A 22,726-nucleotide genomic window follows, 5' to 3' on the forward strand; every position below is an offset into this window, starting at 1 on the left:
ACCAGGGTTCAGCTCCCAGCACTGACCTGGTGGCTCACAACTATCAGTAACTCCAGTTCTAAGGGCTCCAATGCCCTCTTCTGACCACCACAGGTATCAGGCATGCACATGGTGCATACCCTTACATGCAGGTAAAACACTCATACACATAAATTAAAAAAAAAAAACAAACCTCCATTCCAGCTTAGTGATAAGAGTGCTTGCCCAGTATTCACGAGGCCCAGAGTTCAATATTTAGCACCACAAAATAAATAAAAATAAACCTGAAAGTCACAAAAACAGTGCTAATAATTGGCCATCTTTAGCTTATACAAACAGCAACTTCATATTGTTCAATCTAAAATTATTCTCTTCTCTGCCTATGGACCTAGTGTCCACATTTCTATGTACAAATCAGAGCATTGGGTCAAACAATGTTTATTTAATGTAAAGTAACCCCAGCCCCATGGGGAAGAAAGTTCCAAGGATAATAGAGAATAATACAGATTAAATACCCACCCACACATTGGCACTCTTACACACACACACACACACACACACGCACGCACGCACGCACGCACGCACGCACGCACGCACGCACGCACACACACACACATGCACCAACCAAACATCCAAGTTGCAGCAGTGATAAACACCTGCTTTTCCTCCAGCCTGAGTGACAGCTGGTAGGACCTCCTAGTTTAGAAGGGGGCTCCAGGATAGGTCCTGATAGCAGCAGCCTTGCTCCTCCACGCCCTGCCTTGCTGGAGGTCAAAGGGAGTTGGGTGTGAAGCCTAGGAGGTAGTTGGCAACTCTTCGCCACTCTGCCGCAGACGTTTCTTGGCTCGGATCTCATTCATGGCCTCTTCTATGGAGCGTGTGTCTCGTTTGTTGGCCACAGGCACTGGAAGCAGAGGGGAAAGTGGGCAAGACCTCAGTCTCCGCTCCCCTCCCCCAACCATGCTCACTTCATGCCTCCTCAGCTCCCACCATGGCTCACCACAGCCATAGGTCTTGTTGGCTTGTAGCATGTGGGCTGCATCTTTGGCTGCTCCTTTGCCAATAAGGTGGCTATACTTGTCCTTGTAGTCGCTAGCAGGGCTCACCACCACAGGTCCCTGCTGGGCTGCTTCCTCCTCCTGTTTCTGAGCCAGCTCCTGCGGGCACAGAGGTGGGGCACCTGTGCTCAAGGCCCTGACCCCAGCTGGCCTCCTGCAGGGGCTGGTTACAGGCTCCAGAGCCTGCAAGGCACGGCTCACCTTTAGCTTCCGTTTCTCCTCAGCCTTCTGGGGGTCCCACTCTTCTCCATGACGGTAGGAGTCTAGCTCTTCATCTGAGGGTGCAAACTCCTGGGGATGAAGGGAAAGGTAGAATCAGGTCCAAATCTATGTGTGATCTCCTTCCTCCCCCCCCCCTCAGGTATTGGGCAGGCTGAGAGGAGAGGGAGGAGCCCAGGCCTTTCACCTTTTTGAAGATCATGACATAGCGACAGTCGTCATCGTCTCCAAAGGAGAAGGATGTGAGGCCTGCCACTTCCACCACGTCATGTCTGGGAGGAGGCAGAAGACAGTGCGGTGAGCCACCAGGGCCCAGTCCACACTGGCTCTCTCAGGTCCCTTCACTACCCAGCTCTCGCCTCCCCAAGCCGAGAGACACTCACAGTATGCTCCTCTCTATCTTGTTCATAGGCTGAAACTTTTTCTTGATCTGTGCACTGTCCTGGATGAAATCAGACACCTCTTTCTCCATCTTAGGAGAAACAAAAGGAGGGGGACATGAGATGAGAGGTCCACCCAAAACTCCGGCCGACGGCCTTCTTAAACCTCCCGCTGCTTTCCCAACTCCCACGCAGCTGGCCGGCTTTGGTTCCACCTCTCTGGTGCACTGTCTACACAACCAAGTCCTCAATCTTCTAATCTTACTGCAAGTCCTTCCGAAGCTGCCTTTGACCTCTCCAGTTGTTCTCACCTTTTTCCGAAACTCCGCTTTTTGTTGTTTGTCTTGCTCCTGCAGTTTCTTCAGGCGGGCAGCCTGCTCTAGGGTGAGAAAGGCAACCTGAGGTCCGAAGCCTGGGTAGAGTGGTGGTCAGGCTTCAAAGAAGGTCTGATAACCACTGGAAAGGGCTGTGCTCGGACACAGGATACTGCTGATTCACCAAGTACTCTCTGATGTTTCCTCCATACCACAACCTGACACTGCGCTAAGCCCCAGAGTACCAAGATGGCTGCAAGCTTTCCCCTTGCAGAGCTCAGTGTGGCTGGGGCCACAAAGACTAGAATCACTCCCACTTAGCAAGCCTCCAAGAAAGCCAATTTGCATTCACTTAATGCCCAGTCTAGAAGGAACTAAGGCATCGGAGGAAGTGAGAATAGCATCAGCGTCAGGGGAAGAGGAAATGATTTAACTTTTATCTCTCTATATAATTATTATTTTGGAGATAGCATTTCACTACCTGGAACTCACTATGTAGATCAGGCTAGTCTCAAAATCACAGCCATCTGCCTGCTTCTGCATCTGGAGTACTGAGATTAAAAGCATGCACTCCTATAACCAGCTTTTAACTTTTGGAGACAGTCTCTATGTGGCCCTGACTGTCCTAGAACTCTCTATGTAGACCAGGCTGGCTTCAGACTCAGAGATCAGCCTGTCTCTGCTTTCTGAGTGCTAGGTTTAAAGGTGTGCACCACCACCACCCGGCAAAGTCCCTCTATGTTACAGTGCCCCCCTCCAAACTTCTAAGGTCAGGATGACACTGTAATGGCCCATCTGATGCCCTTCTCACCTGTCCTGTTTTTGTTTTGTTGTTCTGTCAACTTGACACAAAGTAGAGTTATCTTAAGATGAAGGAACTGTAGTAGAGAACATGCCTCCATAAGACTAGCCTGTAGGCAAGTCTATGTGTGGGATACTATCTTTATTAATGATTGATGGGGGGGGGGCAGCCCACTGTGGGCGGTGCCACTCCTGAGCAGGTGGTCTTGGTGTATAAGAAAGCAGGCTGGCAAGCCAGTAAGTAGCACTCCACGGCTTCAGTTCCTGCCCTGGCTTCCTTGGATGACGGACTGTGACATGGAACGATAAACTGGAATGAACCTTTCCCTTCCCAAGTTATGTTTTATCACAGCAAGAGAAACTCTAACAAAGACAGAAACTGGTGCCAGAGAGTGGACTACTGTTGTGACGGCCCTGGCCGTGTTTTTTTGGGGAGGTGTGTGGGGTGGTACAGAGGGACGACAGAAGAAATCTGGAACTTTGGGCTAGAATGCCCATTATGTGCTTTAGCCATGGTGTTTTTTATCACACAACAGGAACCCTAACTAAGACATCACTTTTCTTTGGGGGGTATAGGTGTCCAAAGTTAGTTAAATAAACTCTCCTCTCTTACTGAATGCCCCTCCCCTTCCTCAGACCCTGCCTTTGTATCAGATCATCCCCTCTGCCCTTCGTGGGCAGGTGCAACTTTTTAAAAGAGGAATGCTGAAGACTGAACTCAGGGTCTTGCACCTAAAGATGGGCAGTGCCTGCCCGCCTTCCTTCTCTCCCTACCCATAAATTTGAGACTGGATCTCACTCTATATCCCCCTGAAACTCACTACCGTATCCAGGCCTCAAACTTACAGACCCACCATACTAGCCTAGGATTGACTGATGTGGTATTGAGGCTTGAAGCTAGGGTCTTTCACATGCTAAGCAAGTGTTCTGCCATGAACTGAAGCAACATTCCCAGCCCTCAGACTACCTTTAACCTGGTCCCTTATCCTGTTTTCCATGATAGGAGTTACTGCCTCTTGTGATTTGGCATGTGTCTTCCTTCCTCCTGGTCCTCAGCTTGAATTGCCCCTTCTCTTTCCTTTGGTATTTCAAAACCCTAGGCTCGCTTCTTCCACAGGGCTGGAGTCCCCAGAGTGGCACTGAACCTCTTCCTACTTCCTAGTCACGTCACGTCTTCGTGCATGTTGTCCCTTCTAGATGGAATGCTTTTCCTCCTCTTGCAAACACCGATTCCTCACCATGAGTCAAGACTTCTTCCTGTAGGCTCCAAGCACATTCTATGATAAAGACATGCATGGTTTTTTTGTTCTGTTTTCCCTCGTCTCTCTTTCCAGGCTCCGAGCTGCTGGAGGCAGGGACCCTGTTCACCTCCTGTCCAGCTGCACTCCAGCGACCTGAGTCGGCAGACTTGAGGCTCTCACCTCTCTGACCGGTTGACCATTCATTGTTTCCTAATTGGTTTTTCCAGGCTTTTCTGCATCTTGGGAGGTGGATTAAGATTATGCTCAAGAACACAGGCTAAAAATGTGACTAAAAAGTCACGGCTGGGTTCCAAATTCGGCTACTTTAGTAACCTGAGACCCCAGGCAAGTGGCTGAAGACCCCTATTCTGTTAGCTGATGTGAGTACTCTTCTGTCACTCATCTGAATACAAGTAATTTCAACTCCTGTTTCCTATTAAGCTCTGCTTTCCCGGAGCTTCCGAACAGACTCATCACTCTTTCTCTTCACTGAATTACCTATTCTTCGGTGCTCAGCTCATTTCAGATAAGCTTGGGACACCCCCCCCCCCCCCAGTTAATCTCTCTTACATACATATTTCTCTCAAAGCACTTATTTGGTTATTAAACTTCTTTATGATCATTAATAAACATCTCAGACACGGTCTGCAATCTCCTTGATGGGTATCACTGGCTCCAACAAGTTTTGTAAATAAGGGACTACGGACATTTAACCGTCCTTGAACATTTTGAAGGGATCCTGCCTGTCCTGCCTCCTTTGGGCAGATGGGGAGCAGGTGCCAGGTATGAGACTTGTCCATAGTCAGGGCCCACATGGTTGGGAGCAGGGTGCACCCAAGGCTGTCCTTCCTCTGCCAGAGCGTGAGCCAACACTGAGTAGGCCTCTTGGGGCCGCGCCCTACCAACGCTGCCAAACTCCAGCAAGCTTTCTGGTTAGCTACTCATACTCAGCACCGGGGGGGCCACGAGCGAATCAGAACCTGCGGGCCATTCTCATCCCTCCAATCAACATCACGATCCGGTTGGGCAGCACAGGAATTTAAGGCTATAGTTAGGAAGGGGCTGTTGAACGGAGGTATGAGGGGCTGGGTTAACTCGAGGAGGAGGGGCATAGAGAAAGGAAGATCCAGCTAACCAATGGGAGGTGCTGAGGTTGAGGGAGGTCAGAAGGAAGGAGAAACAACACTTAGGAGCTCTAAGTTGAGCTAGCCAATAGAGGGGAACAGATTGTGGGTGGGCGTGCCCTAGAGCTAATCGGAATAGAACTGGAGGTACGCGGACCTCGGCGATGGAGACGACGTCCTCCAATCGGAAGAAAGCACCCTACTAATCAGCGCTCGCCAGCAGCAGACAGGCGGGCCCGTGGGCCAATCGCAAACAAGGACTGCAGAAGGCCAGGCTAGGAAGAAGAGGCAGGAGGCAGGAGACAGGCTGAGGCAGCCAATCAGTGTCTGTAAAGAAGAGCGGGCGGGCCGGCAGGCCTTTTAAGGACTCCGGGGGTCTCAAAAGTGGCCTGTGAGGGGGTCTTCTAGGGCAGGAGGTGGCATTGTCCAGAGAGGGGAGAGTGTGGTCCCAGGAGCCGGGCTAAGATGCGCGGTTGTGAGTTTGGGGTCCTCACCTCGGGCCTTGCGCCGACTCTCCTGGTCGCCGAGGCTGGGTGGCTTCTCCATGGAGCTCAGGATGGAGCCCAGTAGGTCCGCCATCTTGGGAATAACTGAGAGGGGGCGGTGCGTCTTAAAGGGAAGGGCGAAATGCCTTTAAGGCCGGAAACACGTCGGCAGCGAGAAACCGCGCTGCCCCGCCCCGCTTCAGGCGGCGAGCCGCGGCCGGCGGACTTGCGTGGCGATCTCCCCGCCCCGCCCCCAGCAGACACAGGCCGGAGGCTGGCTGGTGCAGAGATGTTTAATGGCAGTTCGTATAAACCAAGCCCATGCACAAGTAGAAAGTGCTCGTGGAGCCAGCCGGGGGCCCCCGCCGCGCCAGGGAACCAGACGCCCGGCCGCGCAGCGCCTTAAATAGATTCTTCACTATACTCTGTATGTTACAGTATGTACAAACCCCTCCCCACGGGAGCGGGACGCCGCCTCGCGATCCTATGTACACCCCCTCCTCTGTGGAACCCGAGGTGGGTGGCCAGAGTCAGGGTGATGGGGAAGACAGGGCCAGGAAGGGAGGAAACAGACGCAAACATGCGGAGTCAGGGTGGGGCAGAGTCACCCCTGAAACACGAGGGCGCGCGCAGCGAAGGCAGTGGTGGGGACCGAGGCGGATACATTCATCATAGACTCGTCGAACAAATAAATAAGGCAAGTCAGGAAGGTCCTAGTCAGGTGCAGGCAGGAGCGGGGTTGTGGAGAAGGTGCAGGCAGGGCTCCGTAGGTCACAGCTGAAGATGCAGATATGTGGGGCGTGGGTCTTCTGGAGCCAGGGACCAACAGAGGAGGCACGACCAGAAGGCTGGAAAAGGGTGGGACTAAGGCTGGGGAAGGGGCGGGGGCTCTACAAAGGGCTCCCCAAAAGGTGGAGGAGAAAAAGCTGCCGACAGGGGGCTCCCCTAGTCCCGAAAGCCTTCTCCTTGTTAAGACAGCCAGGGGCCCCCAGGGTGTGGAGAAAGGCGGTGGAGAGGTCAGGTGGCCAGTCCTGGCTGAGGCAGCCCTTCCAGCTCCTGGTTCTGCTTCAGTTCCCTCATCCTGTGGAGACACAGCGCGGAGTCAGAGGAGGGTAGTGGATAAGGAAAAGGTGACCGGGTAGAGATCCAGCCAGGTAAGGGATTAGAACCTGTGTCGGCAGCGCCGCAGGAACCTCATTATTTTCCGGGCTGCCTGGTCCTGCTTCTTGGTGAGAAAGGAGCCCCTGGTGGGAGAAGAGAGAGACCACATAGAACTCAGCACCCCCAGCCCCCACCTTAAGACCATTGTAGGGGAAGGCAGCCAGGCAGGAAGAGAACGGAGTGGGCATTATCAAAGATGCCAGCGGAGCGCTGGAGCGGCGGGAGGGGCGGGGCGGCGGGCGGGGCGGTCCCTACTTGGTTCGGGCCGGCAGGGGGCCTGAGGGCCGGTGAGCAGGCCCTGGCCTGCGGCGGTACGAGCGGTAGTGCTGCTGGATCAGTACTGCTGCCCGGCGGCTCTGCTGAAACCGCTTCTGCTCATAGTAGCTTCGGAACTTGCTCTGAATCAGGATGGCCGCCTGAGTCATTTTCTTATAGAGTGCAAACTGCAGGGAAGGAGAGGGGACAGAGGCCGAAATGGAGGGACAGAAACCCAGGCCCCTGCAGGTCACCCTTAAGTCAGCTTGCTGCAGATCCCTTTCTCTATCCCACACTCACGCCCAGATCTCATGCCTAATACCTTAAGTGCAATCCAGGTCAGCTTGTGGAGAGAGAGGGGAAGTTAGGGCTCTCAGCACAGGGACTTGGTTAGACTGGGTGCATGTGTATACTTTTGACAGGAGGCGCTAACCTGCTTGTACTTCCGGTAACAACGTTGGATCACAGCTGCGGCTACCTCCTGCTGCTCCTTCAACCTCCGGCCCTGAGGGAAGAAAATGAAGCCTCCTCATCTCAGCATCTCACTGCCCACCTAGTAGACTTCCTCCTTCCTCCCGAGGTCCCCTCCTTAAAAAGTGTTGGTTTTTATATTTCTTTCCTTATTGTGTATGTATATGGGCATGCCTGTGTGTGGACATCAGAGGACAACTTGACCCAGTCAGCTCTCCTCCACTATGAATTCCAGGGATCAAAGTTAGGTTGTCAGGCGTGGTGACAAGTACTGGCCCCTTGGTTCTTTCTTAGTCCCGTTTAAGGCCTCTGGATGAGTGCTCTTTCTGCAAAAGCGCTGGGAGCCCAGTCTTCCCTGGCTGGAGACTCATTTACCCTGAGACCCAGGGCTGGCTGGCTGACCTTGTACTTCCGGAAGGCTGTCTGGATGACGCGGGCTGCCTCGTACAGTTCCCGCTGCTCGTGATCTGAGAGTGTCAGCAGGGCAAAGTCACTTTCCATCTTGCCACTGGTAGATGCCGAGAGGAACTCTGCCCAGGAAGGTGCTGGAGGGACAGCTAGGCGACCTCGCTCAAAGGGCAGTTCGCTGTGGGGGATAAGGAAAAGGGTATCACAGCGCATCTTAAATCCCTCCTATCCCAGCTAGAGGTGGCCTCCGAGGACGATCTTCAGCAACAGAATCTGAAGAGAGTGGCTCCAGAGTTTATCAAGCAGCACAGGTCCCCTCTCGAACGGCGATTTGGCTGTAAGGGGGCCCCACTTCCCCCCTCCCAGCTTTCTCGGAAAAAGAATCTGGAGGCTTTGTTCTGAGCTGGTCACCTAGTAGTGGCTGAGCTGGGGAAATGGTCCACGTTCTCCAGGTAACTGGCTAGCCAGGACATGGTCTCACTGAGCCCCACGGTGCCTGTCTGCTCCCTCGGTGAGGCTCCAGCTTCAGGTAACCCCGAGAAGTCCTCTCGTTTAATCCGCTCTGGTGTGGCCTCGATGATCTGCTTGGCTAGTGAGATCATGTCCACCTGGATGAAGAGGGTGTGGGAACTCTTTAGTGTTTGAGCACAGCCTTGAGCCTCCCCCAACCTCTTCATCTTTCTAGGTAGCATCAGGCACAGGCCCCAGGAACTGCTTTTCTGTTCACTAATTCTGAACTGAAATTGCTCATTCTTTCTGACTGATGCCCTCTGAGGGACACAGCCCTCCATGCTGACGTTGTGGAGAACACGAGATGTGAGGGATGGAGATCTTAGCACCCTTCCCCGTTACCCACTGTCCCTCTTGGACCTGTTCCATGCCACCCGACCAACCTCTACCTCCACAGGGGGAGCCCACTCCGCTTCAGGTCTCCAAGAACCAGCCAGGGTCTTAACCACAGAACACTCTGGTGAATAGATAGCACATAGCACTTCCTGCTTGGCCGAAATCCATGATGCTGCCTTTGTGGTGGTTTGGGTTTGGTTTTGTTTTTGAGACATTGTCTCACTCTGTAGCTCTGGCTGTCCTGGAACTCACAGAGATCCTCCTGTCCCTGCTTCCTGAGATGGAGTTTTTTTTTTTTTTTTTTTTTTTTTGTACAATTACACTCAGTCTTTCTAAAGCCAGAATATCTACAGGTCCTAGCCCTTAATTATACTTGAAGATTCTCCTCCCGGCATGTGGCCCACACCTTTAAGGCTGAGGCAGGCAGATCTCTGAGTTTGAGGCCTGTCTACAGAGTGAGTTCCAGGACACCTGAACTACATAGTGAGACCCTGTCTTGAAAAAAAACAAAATAACCTTTCATGGGTTGACAGGTAATTGCAACAGTACAGTTCTAAGTGAAGATACTCCCCAGAATTCTTAACCTCTTCCACCTCATGACTGGAGTCATAAAGTCTGGAAGGAACTAAGCAAAGGGTCCTATACCTCTATCCAAATAGTTAATGGTCTTTCTTCTAAAACTGAAGCCAGGCTGACTCTGCTTCATGGAAATTGGTGTCACCCCACCTCTGCCCCTCACTCCATTCCTAGCCTTTATAAATCGAATCCCATCAACATAAATAGTACCGGGATCACATCCACAGCTGGTGGGCTATCAACATCCTCTGGAGGAGCCGCATCCTTCTGGGCTAGTGGGAGGCCAGAATGGGAGGGAACAGACTCTTTGGAGTTAGTGGCTTCATAGTCCATGAGGAGTAAGGGTGTCTCGGGGGCACCAGAAGAAAGCTGGCCTGGGATCATTTCCACAGTCATTTCAGAGGCCAGCAGAGGAGCTGGAGGAGGACTGCCATCTGGGGCACTTGAGTAGGCTGATGTGACAGAGAAGGTACCATCTGACAACTCGGAGGGTGAAGAGACGCTGCTCAGACCTGAGAGGAAGGCGGAATGGGTAAGGACAGCAGGAGCTGCAGGCTGCCCTCGAGTCTCAACTCCGATCATCGCAGTTTCTCAGCCCTTTAAGACTTGTTGTATGTATGGGATTCCCCCACCCCCAAATATATGTCCATCGTGAGGTACTACGTGGGTGCTGGTTACTGAACCCGGGTCCTCTGCTAAAGCAGCTCTCCAGCACCTTCCCTGCGTGTTCTGGGTCCTGTTCTCTCACTGTCTCTCACCCTTTGCTTTGCTCTGGACATTTTTTTTTTTTTTTTTTTTTTTTTTTTTTTTTTTTTTTTTTGGACACGTGCCTCTGAAAAGACCCAAAGCTCTCACCAGTGTCTGGGCTAGAGGAGGGTGGAGACAGAGCAAGTGGGTGCTCAACTGAAGACTCCTGTCTCTGCAGTTCCTCAAGGCAGCGGGCGAGGCGCACATGACCCCGAGAATGCGCCACAGATAGGGGTAGACGGCCCAGAGAGTCAGGAATGCTCAGCGCTTGTCGGTTCCAACAGAAAAGGAGCACAGCAGCTTCTAAGTGTCCCAGAGCACAGGCCCACATCTTAGGAGAGAAGGTGGAGGTGAGGCCTGTCCTTTTCCAGGGAGCCAGCCCTCAGGCCCTGGCCCACCCTGGTATTTCCCTGCATCCCTCAAAGGATCCTTCCTTCGAAGCATCCTTTCCCACTGCGTATTGCTCTGAGGGAACCATGGAAACAACATCCTCACCAGAGGGGTGCAGGAGAAATGGTCCACGTTGAGCGGGTCGACCTCCTGCTCTAAGTCCAAGCTTCCGGTTTCCACACTCCTAGAGTTAGGGTAACAAGAAAGCCCAATCAGGGGGAAAAATGGGACAAAGTAGGGACATTAGAAGCAGAAGGGCTGGAAGTGACTGTCAACTTAAGTTGGTCAAGAAGTCAGTGTCTTAAGCCAGGATATTAGGAGTCCTCCAAACGCCAATCTTCCCAAGTGCACACCTTCCCACAGTGACCCAGATCCTTCCAGGCAGAGATCCAAGTTCTTACCCTCTGGTGCTTCAGTCTCAATAGTTGCCCAGTGCCCCCGCTCCCCCCAGCACTCCCCCAACCCTGGCTGCCCCTGCTCACCGCCACTGGCTCAGAGTCTCAATGAGTCGAGCGTAGCCCTGGGCAGCAGCCAGATGCAGAAGGCTCATGCCCCGGAAGGGGCTTCTGTGGATCAAACGTTCAGGATCCCTCCAAGTGGAACGTGGGATCATGCTCTCTACCAAGACCACCACACGTGCCTCGAAACCAGGGCCCTGGCCTTCATCCTGCAGTACACACACCCATATGCAGAGATTTGGAAATCTGGTCCTGCAGGTTATCTTCCCAGCTTCAGCTCTTAGTTCTCTCTGTCTCTTTCTCTACACACACACACACACACACACACACACACACACACACACACACACACAAAACCATCTTTCCCACTCCAGGTTTGCGCTATCACTGTAGATGGCTAGTTCTCACAGTTTGAGTCCCTATGTGGCCTCACTGTCCCCAGCCCCTCAGCTCATGCCTAGCACTTCTGGGGCTGACCTTACACACCACTGCCATGTTGTGCTTCCATACTAGCACTGACTGGTGCCAGGTCCACAGATGGTTTTCTCCTGCAGGCGCCAGAGTCTTCTCTAAGCACCCAGCCCTTTTCCTTCGGAGACTCAGAACCCTCAGAGACCTTAGGCCCAACATTCCTGATTCCTCCCCCACCCTCACCTTCACCTCCACCCTTCTTCAGATCAGAAATAGTCCGAAGCCTGTCATGCTGAGAGGGTGCCCAGAATAGCCACTCTTGCCACAGAGTGGGGGTGGCAGCAAGGTGACGTCAGGAAGAAGAAGAGCACTGGTGATGGGATAGGTGAGTGGGTAGCGTCACACACTAGAACCACTCTCCTCGTGGAGATCCAGTGTCCCCACTGTAGACCACGGGCTTCGTTGTGGAAGTACCTGAATTGGAGGGGCCTCTGGGCCCTGGCCCGGTGCCTGCCCAGCTGCTGCAATCTCTGCCATCCGCTTCTCCATTTGCTCCAGCCGCTCCAGGATGGACATCCGGAACTGGCTGTCTGTGGGGTGGGCATGAGAGGCTGAGTGGACAGGATCTAGGTGACACTAGTAACACTACTCATGTTATATATATATATGAATGATCTGGGGGATGAAGAATGGGATGATCGAACTTTCTCTTCCCCTACACAACAGCCTCCTTACTCACTCATCTACATAGAACTCACCAGGAAGACTCAGCTCTTGAACTAGGGCTGTTAATCTCAAACATAGACTAAATCCAGGATTAAGAACCATGGCTGTTTCATTCAAGACAGAGTTTTCAGGAATTCCCCTGTGCCCATCCAGTTCTCAGCTAACCAAGCCACATATTGGCATGTCCTCCTCCAGCCTTTTCCTAAACAGAATGTACCCGAAGTTCTTGTTCCAGATACTGCCTTTGTCTCCATGATGGGCTGAAGTACTCAAAGGTCCCCCTTCTAGGCTAACCAGTACCCCCAAAGAACTCGAAGACTATAGCTTGAAAAGCATCACCTACTCCAGCAGATCCTGAATAGCTGTCCACAGAGGATGGTTGGGAAGGGAAGGTGACAGAGATGGATAGCCGTGTTCACTCTCCCTCCTCCCAACTCCACACACACACACACACACACACACACACACACACACACACACACATTTACGCACAAACACAAGCTGTATCTGTTCCCTCTTGAGATCAAATAAGGACAAGGGAAGGAAGTGAGAGAGGACCAGAGCCTAGAGAAAACAGGCACAGGACAATAGTGAAGACTGGGATGTTCCACAATGCCGTGATAGAAGGGGGTGACGAGCAGAAATGCAGGGCAGAGAGGGGAACAGATCCAGGAAAGTCCCAACCAAGCAATTAGAAAAGAAAATAGGCAAGACCAGATCAAGTTCAAAGGAAACTGGGAAGAGAGAAGACGCAGCAGAGAGCTGGCATGAAGGTTTTCTAAACTAGAAAGATGAGTGATGACCGGCCAGAGCAGGACAAGGCAAAACTGAGAATGCTGTCGAGGTCCAAAGACAGGTTGATCAAAATCCAGACAACCCGACACACCTGCTCAGGCTGTGACAAGTCTGACCACCAGGAGTGAGGCGAGCGCAGCAAGGAGAGCCTCTGGGAGGAGGAGGAGGAGGAATGGCAGTAGCACTGAGAAGAACGGAGAGGCGACAGAGAAAAGTACACCGTGGTGAGAAAGCAGCAGGGCCAGATGGAGTTCTCAAAGCCCCAGGAAAGGAAAACGAGGAGGAGGAGCAGAAACAGGACCGACTGAAACGCACACCGCATAGAGATGTATGCGTGCCTGTATGGGTGAGAGAGGGCACCTAGAAACAGCCCTGGCAATCGCATTGCACGTTTCCATTTCTCTGCACGTGTGTTTCTTTAATTTCCAACAGGCATTCCTATAGTGAATACAGCTTTACCATCCAAAAGAAAAGCATAAAAATAAAGGACCTATAGTTTTCTTTCTTTTGATTTTTATTTTACATGTATGAGTGTTCTGCATGTATGTCTGTGTACCACTTGTGTGCCTGATGCCCAGAGAAGCCAGAAGAGGGCATCTGATCCCCTGGAACTGGAGTTACAGATGGTTGTGAGGCATCCTGTAGATGCCAGGAATCGAACCTGGGTCCTCTGCAAGAGTACTTAGTGCTCTTAAATGCTGAACCATATCTTCAGCCTGGAGACCTCAAACTTGAGATCCGACCTCCAGAGTAGCTAGAATTACAAGTATACACAACTAAGTGAGTTGAGGCTGGCCTAGACTATATGAGACCCTGCCAAAACACAAAACAAGGGGCTGGAGAGGTGACTCAAGGTCATCTTAAGTACAATGGCTACTCTTCCAGAAGACCCTGTTTGATTCCCAGCACCCACATTGTGGTTTTCAATGGGTGTAACTCCAGTCCCAGGGGATTTGATGCCCTCTTCTGGCCTCTGGGGACACACAGACACATGTGTAGGCAAAACACCCATACATATTTAAAAAAAAAAAAAAGCTAGCTCCAAAATTCACAGGAATAAGGACAGGTTGCTACCACATTAAAAAAAAAAAAAAAAAAAAAAAAAAGACCAATGCCAAAAAATAAATAAATAAATAAATAAATAAAGCCACTTTTTAATTCCAGCACTTGGGAGGCAGAGGCAAGTGGATCTCTGGATTCGAGGCCAGACTGGTCTACAGAGTGAGTTCCAGGACAGCCAGGGCCACACAGAGAAACCCTGTCTCGAAAAACAAAACAAAATGAAACAAAACAAAACACCATGGAGCTGAGCGTGGTGGCACCTGCCTGTAAATGCCAGCACTCTAGGAGGCAGGGCCCAGAAGAAAGCAGCAAGTTTTAGGCCAGCTTGATCCACAAAGAAGTTCCAAGCTAACCAGGGCTACATAGCATGACCCTTTCTAAAAACACACACACACACACACACACACGCACGCACGCACGCACGCACGCACGCACGCACACGCGCGCGCGTGCGCACGGCCAATGGCAACAGTAGTAACAGTGGGCTTTAATGGTGGCCCTGAAAGATAGAGGAAGCGGGTCATACTCAAACATGTCATGCCTAAGACCTTGGGTCAAAGGGCTCAGTACTTACCATCCAGTGACAACCAGTCAAGCTGTGTACTAGGCAGAGACAGGAACCGGCGGGCTCGATACTCAAAGAGCACAGAAGCAGAGAGGGGCCCCTCCCGCCCTGCCACCTGCAAAGACACCAGCCCTACCTCGTGGGCTGGGGAGAACAGGTCAGGAAGAGGGGCTCTGTGCCTGGCTCCTTTCCTGGCTGATTAGCTGTATTAGAGCCAGTGATGATTAGTCCACATTTTTCCCGTTCCCTTGCTGTGGGCCAAGAGACCCCTAGATTCAGTGTGTAGCCTTTGCACTAATAGGGAGAGGGGACTATTTACTCAAGAACTTAACACCATCTTTGGACCGGAGCATTATTGGCTGTAGACTCTGAGTTAAGGGTATTGCTCAGCAAACATGGTGGTTACCTCCTTTAATCCTTTAGACCAGAGTTCAGAGGTCATGACCCTTACTAAAATGCAGGAAAGGGAAGCTGTCTGTTCACCAGCAGTGTCCAGTAAGAGCTGTACCCAGAGTCTCAATGTCTATCACCCCGAGGATAAAACCACCAGGCCTCAGCCTCAAGACCAGGGCCTGAGACTTTTCCCCCAATTCCCAGCTTCTCTGGTCTTATTTCCCCTTTTCCTTTCCACATGGTTGACCAGGGCTGTGGAGACTAGGAGAGAATACTCTCCCAAACAACGATCCTGCCATCCTGGAGTCTCCCAAGGAAGACAACTGTTGAGCGCTAGGTTGAAGGGATGGGTGGTGGCAAAAGACAGGAAGTAAGTCTAGACTGGTGCTGTGCCGAAGAACTTTCTACAGGGACGAGAATGTTCTACCTCTAATCTGCTCATCGTGGGAGTCCTAGAATGTGTGGCGGTTAAGCACTTGAAATATGGTCAGTGTGCCTGAGGAAATGAATTTTAAATTCTATTTCATTTTAAATTAATAGGTACATATGGCTGACAGACTTTCTCCCTGGGTTGGTGTAGAAGACCCTATTGTTCCCAATCTCCATACCAGGACAGTAGCAGCGTAAGACACCAGGCTGGACAAGCGAGGCCGGCACTGCGATGTGATCAAAGACACAGGAGTAATGCTCTGCGGCCTCCGTCCAAGGGCCTGTGATGAGCACCTTGACCCCACCCTGCAGACAGAAGTCAGAGGCACATGACTGGAGTTGGGCTTTCAGTCACTCGTTTAGTCAGATTCTTAGAAATTACGACTGCGTGGCAGGTCCTGTGCTAGAGTCTAGGGGTTCAATCTTTCTGCCAAGTGGTTATTTATCTCATCAGAACTAATTTCCTTTTTCTTTTCTTTTCTTTTCTTTTTTTTTTTTTTAAAGTATTTCATGTAGCTTAGGCTGGCCTCAAACTTACTATGTAGCCAAGGATGGCCTTGAATTCCTGATCACCTGGCTGCTGTCTCCTAGTAGTGTGCACCGCCATGCCCAGTACAAAGTCTTTCCCCAGTGCTGATGATCCCAGCCCATGGCCTTGTACATGCTAGGCAGATGTTCTACCCCTGAGCTACACCCTCAGCCTGAATATTCTGAATCTACTAAGAAACAGAAGTCAGGACCTCCCCGAGAGTACCAGATGACTGACATCAGAAAGCTGTGCTGCAGGATGACCTCACTCCACTGCAGCCCCCTTCCCCTCCTGAAGTGAAGGAGAACTTCTTCACTGCTGACCACAGACTTGCAGCTGCCCAGAGTCTGAAGTCACATCTCACTGTGTATTCTTTTCTCTGGGATCAGTGGCTCCCGTGGCCCCCTTCAAACAGTCACCAAGAGAATGAAGTCCCGGAGGGGGCTCTCAAAACCATGACAACACATGGAAGGGGGACAGGGAAAGGTATGTGGACAAGGACTATGGACATAGAGTTTACATAAAAGTTAAGGTTAGGAGAACCAGGAGGATGAGGGACATGGTAGACTGCCTAGCGCCAGGATACAGGCCTTACAAGCTGGGTTTGATCCCTGACATTAAAAACAAATACACAAAAGCCATGAAAACTGATGCGAAAGCAGGTCACAGGCCATGGGATAAGAGTTAATAAAATTCATTGTGAAAAATCGGAAAACAAATGGGAGAAGAAAAACCCAAGACTCACCTCTGGGTAGGACCACTCTGGGGAGAAGTCTGTGATGGTGTTCAGAGTAGGAGAGAGCTGGGGGGTCGGGGCAGGGATGTTTGGAGCTTCATCACTGATGAGTTCTCCCATAAGGTCTGGGAATGATGAAAGACTGAAGGGCTCTAGCTCACTGGTGCCACCAGGGCCCCCAAACAAGGCTTCTCCTCTTGCTACCCTGCCTGAGGGCTGCAAGGCAGCAGGCGAGGATGGGGATGCAGGAGGGGGTGAAGGGACGGGAGGTACAGTGCCCTGGCCCTTGAGTTCCTCCCCACTATCATCATCCTGGATAAAGAACTGGTTTCCTCTCCTCCCACTTGCTCCCAACTGTGAAGGGAGACCTCGGGCAGCTGCCTGGGGCTCCAGGGCAGCGGCAGGTTCCAGGGCAGGACAGGGAGTGTGAGTGCCTTCTGCCTCAGGGAAGTCTGGGTTTACCCCTTGGCCCCCTCCATAGGTCTGGCCCCTTTGGGGGCTGTTGAGAAAACGATCAGGGTCAAAGGCAGGGCTGGGAGGAGCTGGAGGGGTGGAAGGTTCAGAACCTACCACCACAGCCAAGCTCACGGAAGGTCTAGGTTCAGCCTGGGGCGCCAAGTGCCTGGTGGGCGTCAGGCCCCCAGCACGCTGCTCTAGCCCCGTCAGGAGGAGGATGGCAGTGCCTCCCCTGGAGGAACCCCCTCGGGAGGTAGGAGGGCTAGGTCTGATCTCGAGGGGTTCTGCAAATCCTGAGGAGGAGGAGGAGGAAGAGGAAGAAGAGGAAGATGGGGAGGTGTGTGCCTTGGGGAGCTCTGGAGGAAGTGGAGCTATGAGGGGTGGAGGCTCAGGGGGCCGGGAGTGGGGCACAGGGGCCAGGGTCAAAGCTCGGGGCTCCACTTTGGGAGAGATGATGCGGTGTTTCGTGCTGCTGCATTTGTGGGTAAGGCTCCCGGAACCTGCAATGGGGAGGAGGAGGAAGAAGAGAAGGGAGGGTACAGCCTTTTCCCGCAGTCTCTTCCTGGAAGCCCCTGTCCCCCCAATAAGTAAACCTAAAGTGTAATACTGATTATGACCACTGGGAGGAGTCACCCCCTCCCTTCAGTTTCTTCTCAAAATAAACAGGACTAGAGGAACAGAGTAGGGGAGGAGCCCTGGTTAGAGGCAGTGGCTGAGAGCAGAGGGTAAAAGCAGAGTAAAGGGCCAAAAGTACCAAGGGGTACTAAATAGGATCAAAGCTAACTAAGGCTGAGTGTGATTGGCGGTGTGGGGTGGGAGGGGGCAGGAATTATGAAAAGTAGTAGGCAGGAGAGTTATGGACTGCCAGGACTGTAGCGTATACATTTCTGGGGCCAGTGCTACCAGAAAGGAAGTTCTTTGCTCATCTGGCCCATCTTCCTGGACATGCAAAGACTTGCAAATTAGTATGCAAATTCCATCAAGATGGTTATTAGGCAATGTGGCTAAATGGGAAAAGAGTTCCATAGTCAGGCATCACTTACCAAGGCCCCCACTACAGAGACAAGCATGGGTTCGGGGTGCTGGCTTGGTTGGGTGGGTGTCCAAGATCTGTTGCACCAACTGTTCCACAGAGAATTCCTCTGACCCATTCCCATAGCTCCACTTGATGCCATGAACTACACGAGATTTGGGGGGAAACACCGTGAGATGTCCCTTGACGGCCCCTCTACAGCCCTGACACGCTGAGCTTTAACTGCTCAGACAGCTCACAGCTGTCTCTCACCTCCTCTCCACATTCCACATCTTAGACGGCACAGTCTGTGTCTAGTGTCCAAACAGGACTTAGAGGGCAATAGTTACCCACAGGGCTTGGGCATGGAACCCTCGTGCTTTTGGGAAGCTCCACTCCCTCTCCCTCAGAGCTCGATCCATGCTTGCTCCTTACACATGGGCTTCAGCTGTCCCAATAGCTCCTCACGTGACCACTTCAGCCACTCCCGCCGGTCGCTACTGATGGGACAGAAGAGGGGGCTCCAGCCCTTTCCACAATCCTCTAGGGCCGGGACATTCAGGTAGTGTACAAGGACGATGTCAGGGTTCTGAGAGCACACAGAGGGCAGCCATGAGGGCGAGGAGTCAGGGGCTCAGCTTCCTAGTCCTCCCTTTCTTCTGAGCATCACCCCCAATTCTAGTCAGCCATCATGTTCCATCATGTTCCGTCCCTAATCTCCTTTCTGCTTCTCCCACTCAGAACCTATCCCACTGTGTCTTTTCAGACCCCATGCTCCTCAAAGAGCCAGGACTCTGGCTCCCTGGGTTCGCAGGTCTTACCTGGAGCAGCCAGTAACAGCGCCGATGGAATGTGGGGACGATGGAAGAGTGAACGTAGCAGCCATAGAGACACTGCCAGGAGACAGGCTGGGGTGGGGGGAGGGCTAGTCTGCTCCCCAACTCTTCCTCTGTTCAGTCCCTTCGCAGGAATCCCAATCTTTCCACCAGTTCCTCTTCAGCCCTCTCCCTACCCCCACAGTCTTCCCACCCCTCCCAAATTCCGGCAGCCCTTAAGTCACGGTTACGGGACAGAGAGAGAAGAGAACAGAGGAGCTGGGGGGCTTACAAAAAAGGGCCCAACTTGAGATATGGGGAAGAAATCTAAGGGCAGAGAGGAAGTGCAGAAGAACAGTGATTTGGGAAGAGAAGCCTGCGTTCAGAGCATCACTACTGGACCCCTGAGGGAAATGCAAGAGACACGAGGGGACTGTACACTGGTGCCATAAGGCTGGGTCATGGAGGGCAAATGGGAAGCTCAGAGTGAGCTCAGCCATCAGTCAGCTGATCCCCAGTGATGGGAGAAGACTGGGTGAGCAGGAGAGGCAGACAATGTCCCCAAACCCCGCCTGCCGGGCTGGGGTGTGGGCGGGGCAGGTGTGGCTGTCTCATGCTCTTACCTCCATGCCCTGGACCTTGAGTTTCATGTGGTCCTCTCGTGTGGTCTTCCCATCCTTCCGTTTCTTCCAAAGGTAACCATCCTTCCGGTATTTCACCTTCTTACGATTGTAGAGGATAATGGAGCCATTCTGAGGCCTGGAAGCAGGAGGGGGACGCTTGAGTTTTGTGAACACGACCCAGGATTTCTGTTATTCTTCAAACTGGAGAACCTTCTCACCTTGTCTTTGGGGCGCAAGAGAGCCATTCATCATGTTTCTCAAAGGTGATCAGATAGGATGCGATCTCCTGTAGGAGAGGAAACACTTGGGTCATCCCTCCCCCTTGGTCATTGGCTCAGGGCCTCTGTAGAGGTGTGGCACCTGCTGTAAGACTCTTACAGGTATTTGGACCCAGCAAGGTCTCACAGGCCTCTTAAGAATGGCAGGTTCTCTATCTCAGATGAAACCTAACCTTGGGCTAGGGATGTAGTTCCATAATGGAAAAAGACAGTGCTTGTTTAGTAAGTGAGAGGCCCCAGGTTCAAGTACCAGGAGGAGAAAAACAAAAAACAAAAACCAAAAAACAACCTAACCTCTTTTCTCTCTCTCCCTACTGGATCCTATACCATGGTGCCAGCTTCAAGTTTATCTTTTGTTCATATTAGGTACTTTCCCTGCAACCCTTTCTGAAAAATGTCAATGGCTTGACACTTGACAAGAACTCCAGGTTCTCAGTCTGACTCCAAGGCTTTCAGACAAAGTATCAAACTATTACTCTTACTATTTACTCAGATTCAACCCACTAGTCCTGCCAGATGGGCTCACTGGTCCCTTCCTGAACATATCTCCAACAATCACATCCTTCACATTGGTGCCCTACAAGCCTAAAGTACATGTCAGATGCACAGCATGGTGCTCAATATGAAGAAATCCTAAGCTATTGTTTTTAATAAGTATGGATTATACCAAAGAGCAATGGACTCCTATAAGGTCCAAATCTTTGTAATCCTGTGATCCCCGAAACCTAGAATAGTGCTTGGCAGTGAGTGTCCACAGACATAGGCAGGTCCCCCTTGACCCTCCAGCCCACTAGGACTTGCCCGGCCCTAACCCCATGCTCCCTAGGAAAACCTCATTTGTATTCCATCGGAGCCTCTCTGGAGGCAGCAGGGGGCATCGAGGAAGACACTCCAGCAGTTTCTTGGGGAGGAAGATCTTCAGGTGGTGGCTGTTCTCTAGAGGGACCCAGAAGGGAAGACTTTGTTAGAGGCAATCTGGAAGAAAGGAGCCAACTAGAACCCAGGGCCCTGGGGAGGACCGCAGCCTGGACTAGAGAGGCAGGGAGCAAATACAGCACGAGAACACAGGAAGACTGTGCCCAGACTGGGAACCTGTTTTGTGAACTCACCAGCAACCTCAGTGGTGTCCTTGGTATTCATGGTGAGGGTTCCAGGGGGCAAGGTCACCCCCGGCCTGAGGGGCCGGGGGGAGGGGGAGTCTGTGCTGGGAAAGGAGAGAACAAGGTCATGGAAGAAGCCCCCGTATTAATCCAGGATGAGAAGCCTTAGGTGGGGTAAGGGGTTATAGCTCAGCCATGATATCTAGGAGAGATAAAGAAAAGGCTGGAGTAGAGAGTGACAGCAGAACCAGAGAACAGAGACGAAAGAGAACCCAGATATAGGTGCCAGGAACCCACATGAGTGGGGAGACAAGGCAGAACAGAGTGATCAGGAAGAAAGGGATAAGAGGGGGAGGCTGACAATGTTGGAGCATTCCCCAGGGCAAGAAGCTGGGTCCTGCGTGTCGAACCCAGATTCTCCCAGGCCCTGACCAGCCTGAAGGAGAGAGCAGGTGAGGTCAGTTATTAGATCTTTCCCCTTGGATAAACCAAACAGAAAAAGAACCCAGGGTGCATCTGGGAAGGGTGGGCCAGTCATGGGAGCTGGGGCTCCAGTCCTTGGAGGGCGGCTTGGCAAGGCAACCAGGACGCAGGAGGAAAGCAGATGTAAGGCTGGGCACAAGCTGGGCCCTAGAAGACACACCCCGAGTTGCTTCTCTATTTGATTTTTTTTCCTAAGGGGAAGGGCAGATCTAATAACTGACCTCACTTACTCTCTCTCTCTCTCAGGTCGGTCATGAGCTGGGAGAATTTGGAGTAGACATGTTGGACCAAGCTTCCGGGTGGGACATCCCGGCTTCCCCTTTGCAGCTAGCATTTCACTTCACCTCAACACTATCTCCCCAGCCTCCAGCCTACCATATTCCCTCTACTACTGCTCTGGCTCCAGCCTGAGCCTCCGCCCTCTTGGGGAACAGATGGGAGCTGGAGGAGGCTCTGCCAGGTGTCCGGGGATGGAGAGGGGGCGGAAGCCCATTCAGGATCGGTGGTGTGCAGTGAGGCTGGGCTTGGGAGAAGGAGTCCACCACAGGGTGCAGGTGCGCAGCCCTGGCTAGGCAGCTTGCCAGGGTGCAGAGCAAGAGAGGGATGAGACTACAGGCCCGAGGGTGGTTCAGGTCTATGACAGCCTGGCTCTGGGGGTGGGATGCTCCCCCCCAAAAGGGGGCGGGGGTCCTGGGAGACTGACTCTTCCAGGTGGGAGGGTCCCGCCCGCAAACCCGGATGTTCTGGAGAAGCAGCTGAACAGAGTTCATGAACACCTGGCGGCCAAGGGGCAGTGCGGGAACCCGATGCGGGGTCGGGGGGGACAGTCTCCGCACTCTCTGGTCCGTGATGGGGCCCTGCGCCTAGCGGCGCCCCCTGGCGCGGGGAAGGAGGACGGAAGCAGCAAGGTGGAGGCGAATAGGGAGGAGGGACGGTGGTCCCCCGCGCCCTGCTCCATACCCGGACTGCATGGAGCTGCGCCCCCTGGCGCGGGGGTGGAGAGGCGGGCGAGAGGCCCTGGCTCTTACCTCCCGGGGTCCCGCGGGTGACGGCGGCAGCGGCCATTCTACCCCAAACCGACCCCCCCTAGCGCCGGCTGACAGCGGCGTTCGACGTCAGTGCGCACGGGGCGGGGCCTCCCAATTAAGGGAACGGGGTCGAGAAGGGAACCTGGGGTCAGCACACTTGGGGTTCTGGGCCAGTCTATGAGACACTCTGCAGGACGGTCTCTAAAAGGGCAATAGCGCGGAGGGACCGGGATCGGGAGGCGGAAGCTCGGCCGACTGATGTGATTGTGGGCGTAGGAGGATGGGGCGTGGACAGAGGTACAGGGCCAGTGCCCTGGAGGCGAAGAAGGCTGGACCTGGGCAGACTCTTCTTGCCTCGGGCGAGATTCGTCA

The 22,726-nt window shown here is 52.7% G+C and overlaps 2 protein-coding genes and 1 long non-coding RNA gene across 9 annotated transcripts; 1 reads left to right on the top strand and 2 right to left on the bottom strand.

Annotated features, from left to right (window-relative positions):
- Positions 1 to 401: 401 nt before the first annotated feature.
- On the bottom strand, positions 402 to 5,721 carry Spag7 (sperm associated antigen 7). The gene is made up of 7 exons (XM_028860976.2): positions 5,611 to 5,721; positions 1,948 to 2,015; positions 1,640 to 1,728; positions 1,444 to 1,528; positions 1,239 to 1,328; positions 980 to 1,136; positions 402 to 883 (listed from the first exon to the last, which is right to left on the bottom strand). The coding sequence occupies exons 1-7, from the start codon at positions 5,693 to 5,695 to the stop codon at positions 774 to 776; spliced, it is 684 nt and encodes a 227-aa protein (XP_028716809.1). The 5' UTR covers positions 5,696 to 5,721; the 3' UTR covers positions 402 to 773.
- A 159-nt stretch (positions 5,722 to 5,880) lies between these two features.
- On the bottom strand, positions 5,881 to 22,696 carry Camta2 (calmodulin binding transcription activator 2). Of its 7 annotated transcripts, none has more exons than XM_028860966.2 (23): positions 22,355 to 22,696; positions 20,853 to 20,947; positions 20,576 to 20,679; positions 19,684 to 19,751; positions 19,466 to 19,601; positions 18,849 to 18,920; positions 18,463 to 18,616; positions 18,059 to 18,193; positions 16,569 to 17,515; positions 15,474 to 15,600; positions 14,482 to 14,616; positions 11,799 to 11,914; positions 10,938 to 11,122; positions 10,561 to 10,639; positions 10,174 to 10,396; positions 9,529 to 9,830; positions 8,308 to 8,504; positions 7,891 to 8,074; positions 7,451 to 7,522; positions 7,340 to 7,360; positions 7,018 to 7,205; positions 6,771 to 6,845; positions 5,881 to 6,682 (listed from the first exon to the last, which is right to left on the bottom strand). In XM_028860966.2, the coding sequence occupies exons 2-23, from the start codon at positions 20,881 to 20,883 to the stop codon at positions 6,619 to 6,621; spliced, it is 3,615 nt and encodes a 1,204-aa protein (XP_028716799.1). In that variant the 5' UTR covers positions 20,884 to 20,947; positions 22,355 to 22,696; the 3' UTR covers positions 5,881 to 6,618. The 7 variants fall into 7 exon arrangements, with proteins under 7 accessions (XP_028716799.1, XP_028716798.1, XP_028716802.1 ...); XM_028860965.2 differs by having other exon boundaries at positions 18,849 to 18,935; XM_028860969.2 differs by lacking the exon at positions 18,849 to 18,920.
- LOC114686324 lies at positions 6,667 to 7,626 on the top strand. Its single transcript, XR_005090447.1, has 2 exons — positions 6,667 to 6,755; positions 7,440 to 7,626. It is a non-coding gene; the product is annotated as an uncharacterized LOC114686324 (long non-coding RNA).
- Positions 22,697 to 22,726: the final 30 nt, after the last annotated feature.

This window comes from Peromyscus leucopus, chromosome 8b (assembly GCF_004664715.2).
Source record: "Peromyscus leucopus breed LL Stock chromosome 8b, UCI_PerLeu_2.1, whole genome shotgun sequence".
Classification (NCBI taxonomy): Eukaryota; Metazoa; Chordata; class Mammalia; order Rodentia; family Cricetidae; genus Peromyscus; species Peromyscus leucopus.

What these genes read in the sequence shown, in the direction of transcription:
- Spag7 (XM_028860976.2), bottom strand. Translation starts at nt 5,695, where the DNA reads ATGGCGGACCTACTGGGCTCCATCCTGAGCTCCATGGAGAAGCCACCC. An exon ending in AAGCGGAGTTTCGGAAAAAG is followed by an intron (nt 1,729 to 1,947) that starts GTGAGAACAACT and finishes GTTTCTCCTAAG; the next exon opens with ATGGAGAAAGAGGTGTCTGA. An exon ending in ATGTCATGATCTTCAAAAAG is followed by an intron (nt 1,329 to 1,443) that starts GTGAAAGGCCTG and finishes CTTCATCCCCAG; the next exon opens with GAGTTTGCACCCTCAGATGA.
- Camta2 (XM_028860971.1), bottom strand. Translation starts at nt 20,883, where the DNA reads ATGAATACCAAGGACACCACTGAGGTTGCTG. An exon ending in GGACACCACTGAGGTTGCTG is followed by an intron (nt 20,680 to 20,852) that starts GTGAGTTCACAA and finishes GGGTCCCTCTAG; the next exon opens with AGAACAGCCACCACCTGAAG. An exon ending in CAGCCTTCCGGAAGTACAAG is followed by an intron (nt 7,523 to 7,890) that starts GTCAGCCAGCCA and finishes TTCTTCCCTCAG; the next exon opens with GGCCGGAGGTTGAAGGAGCA.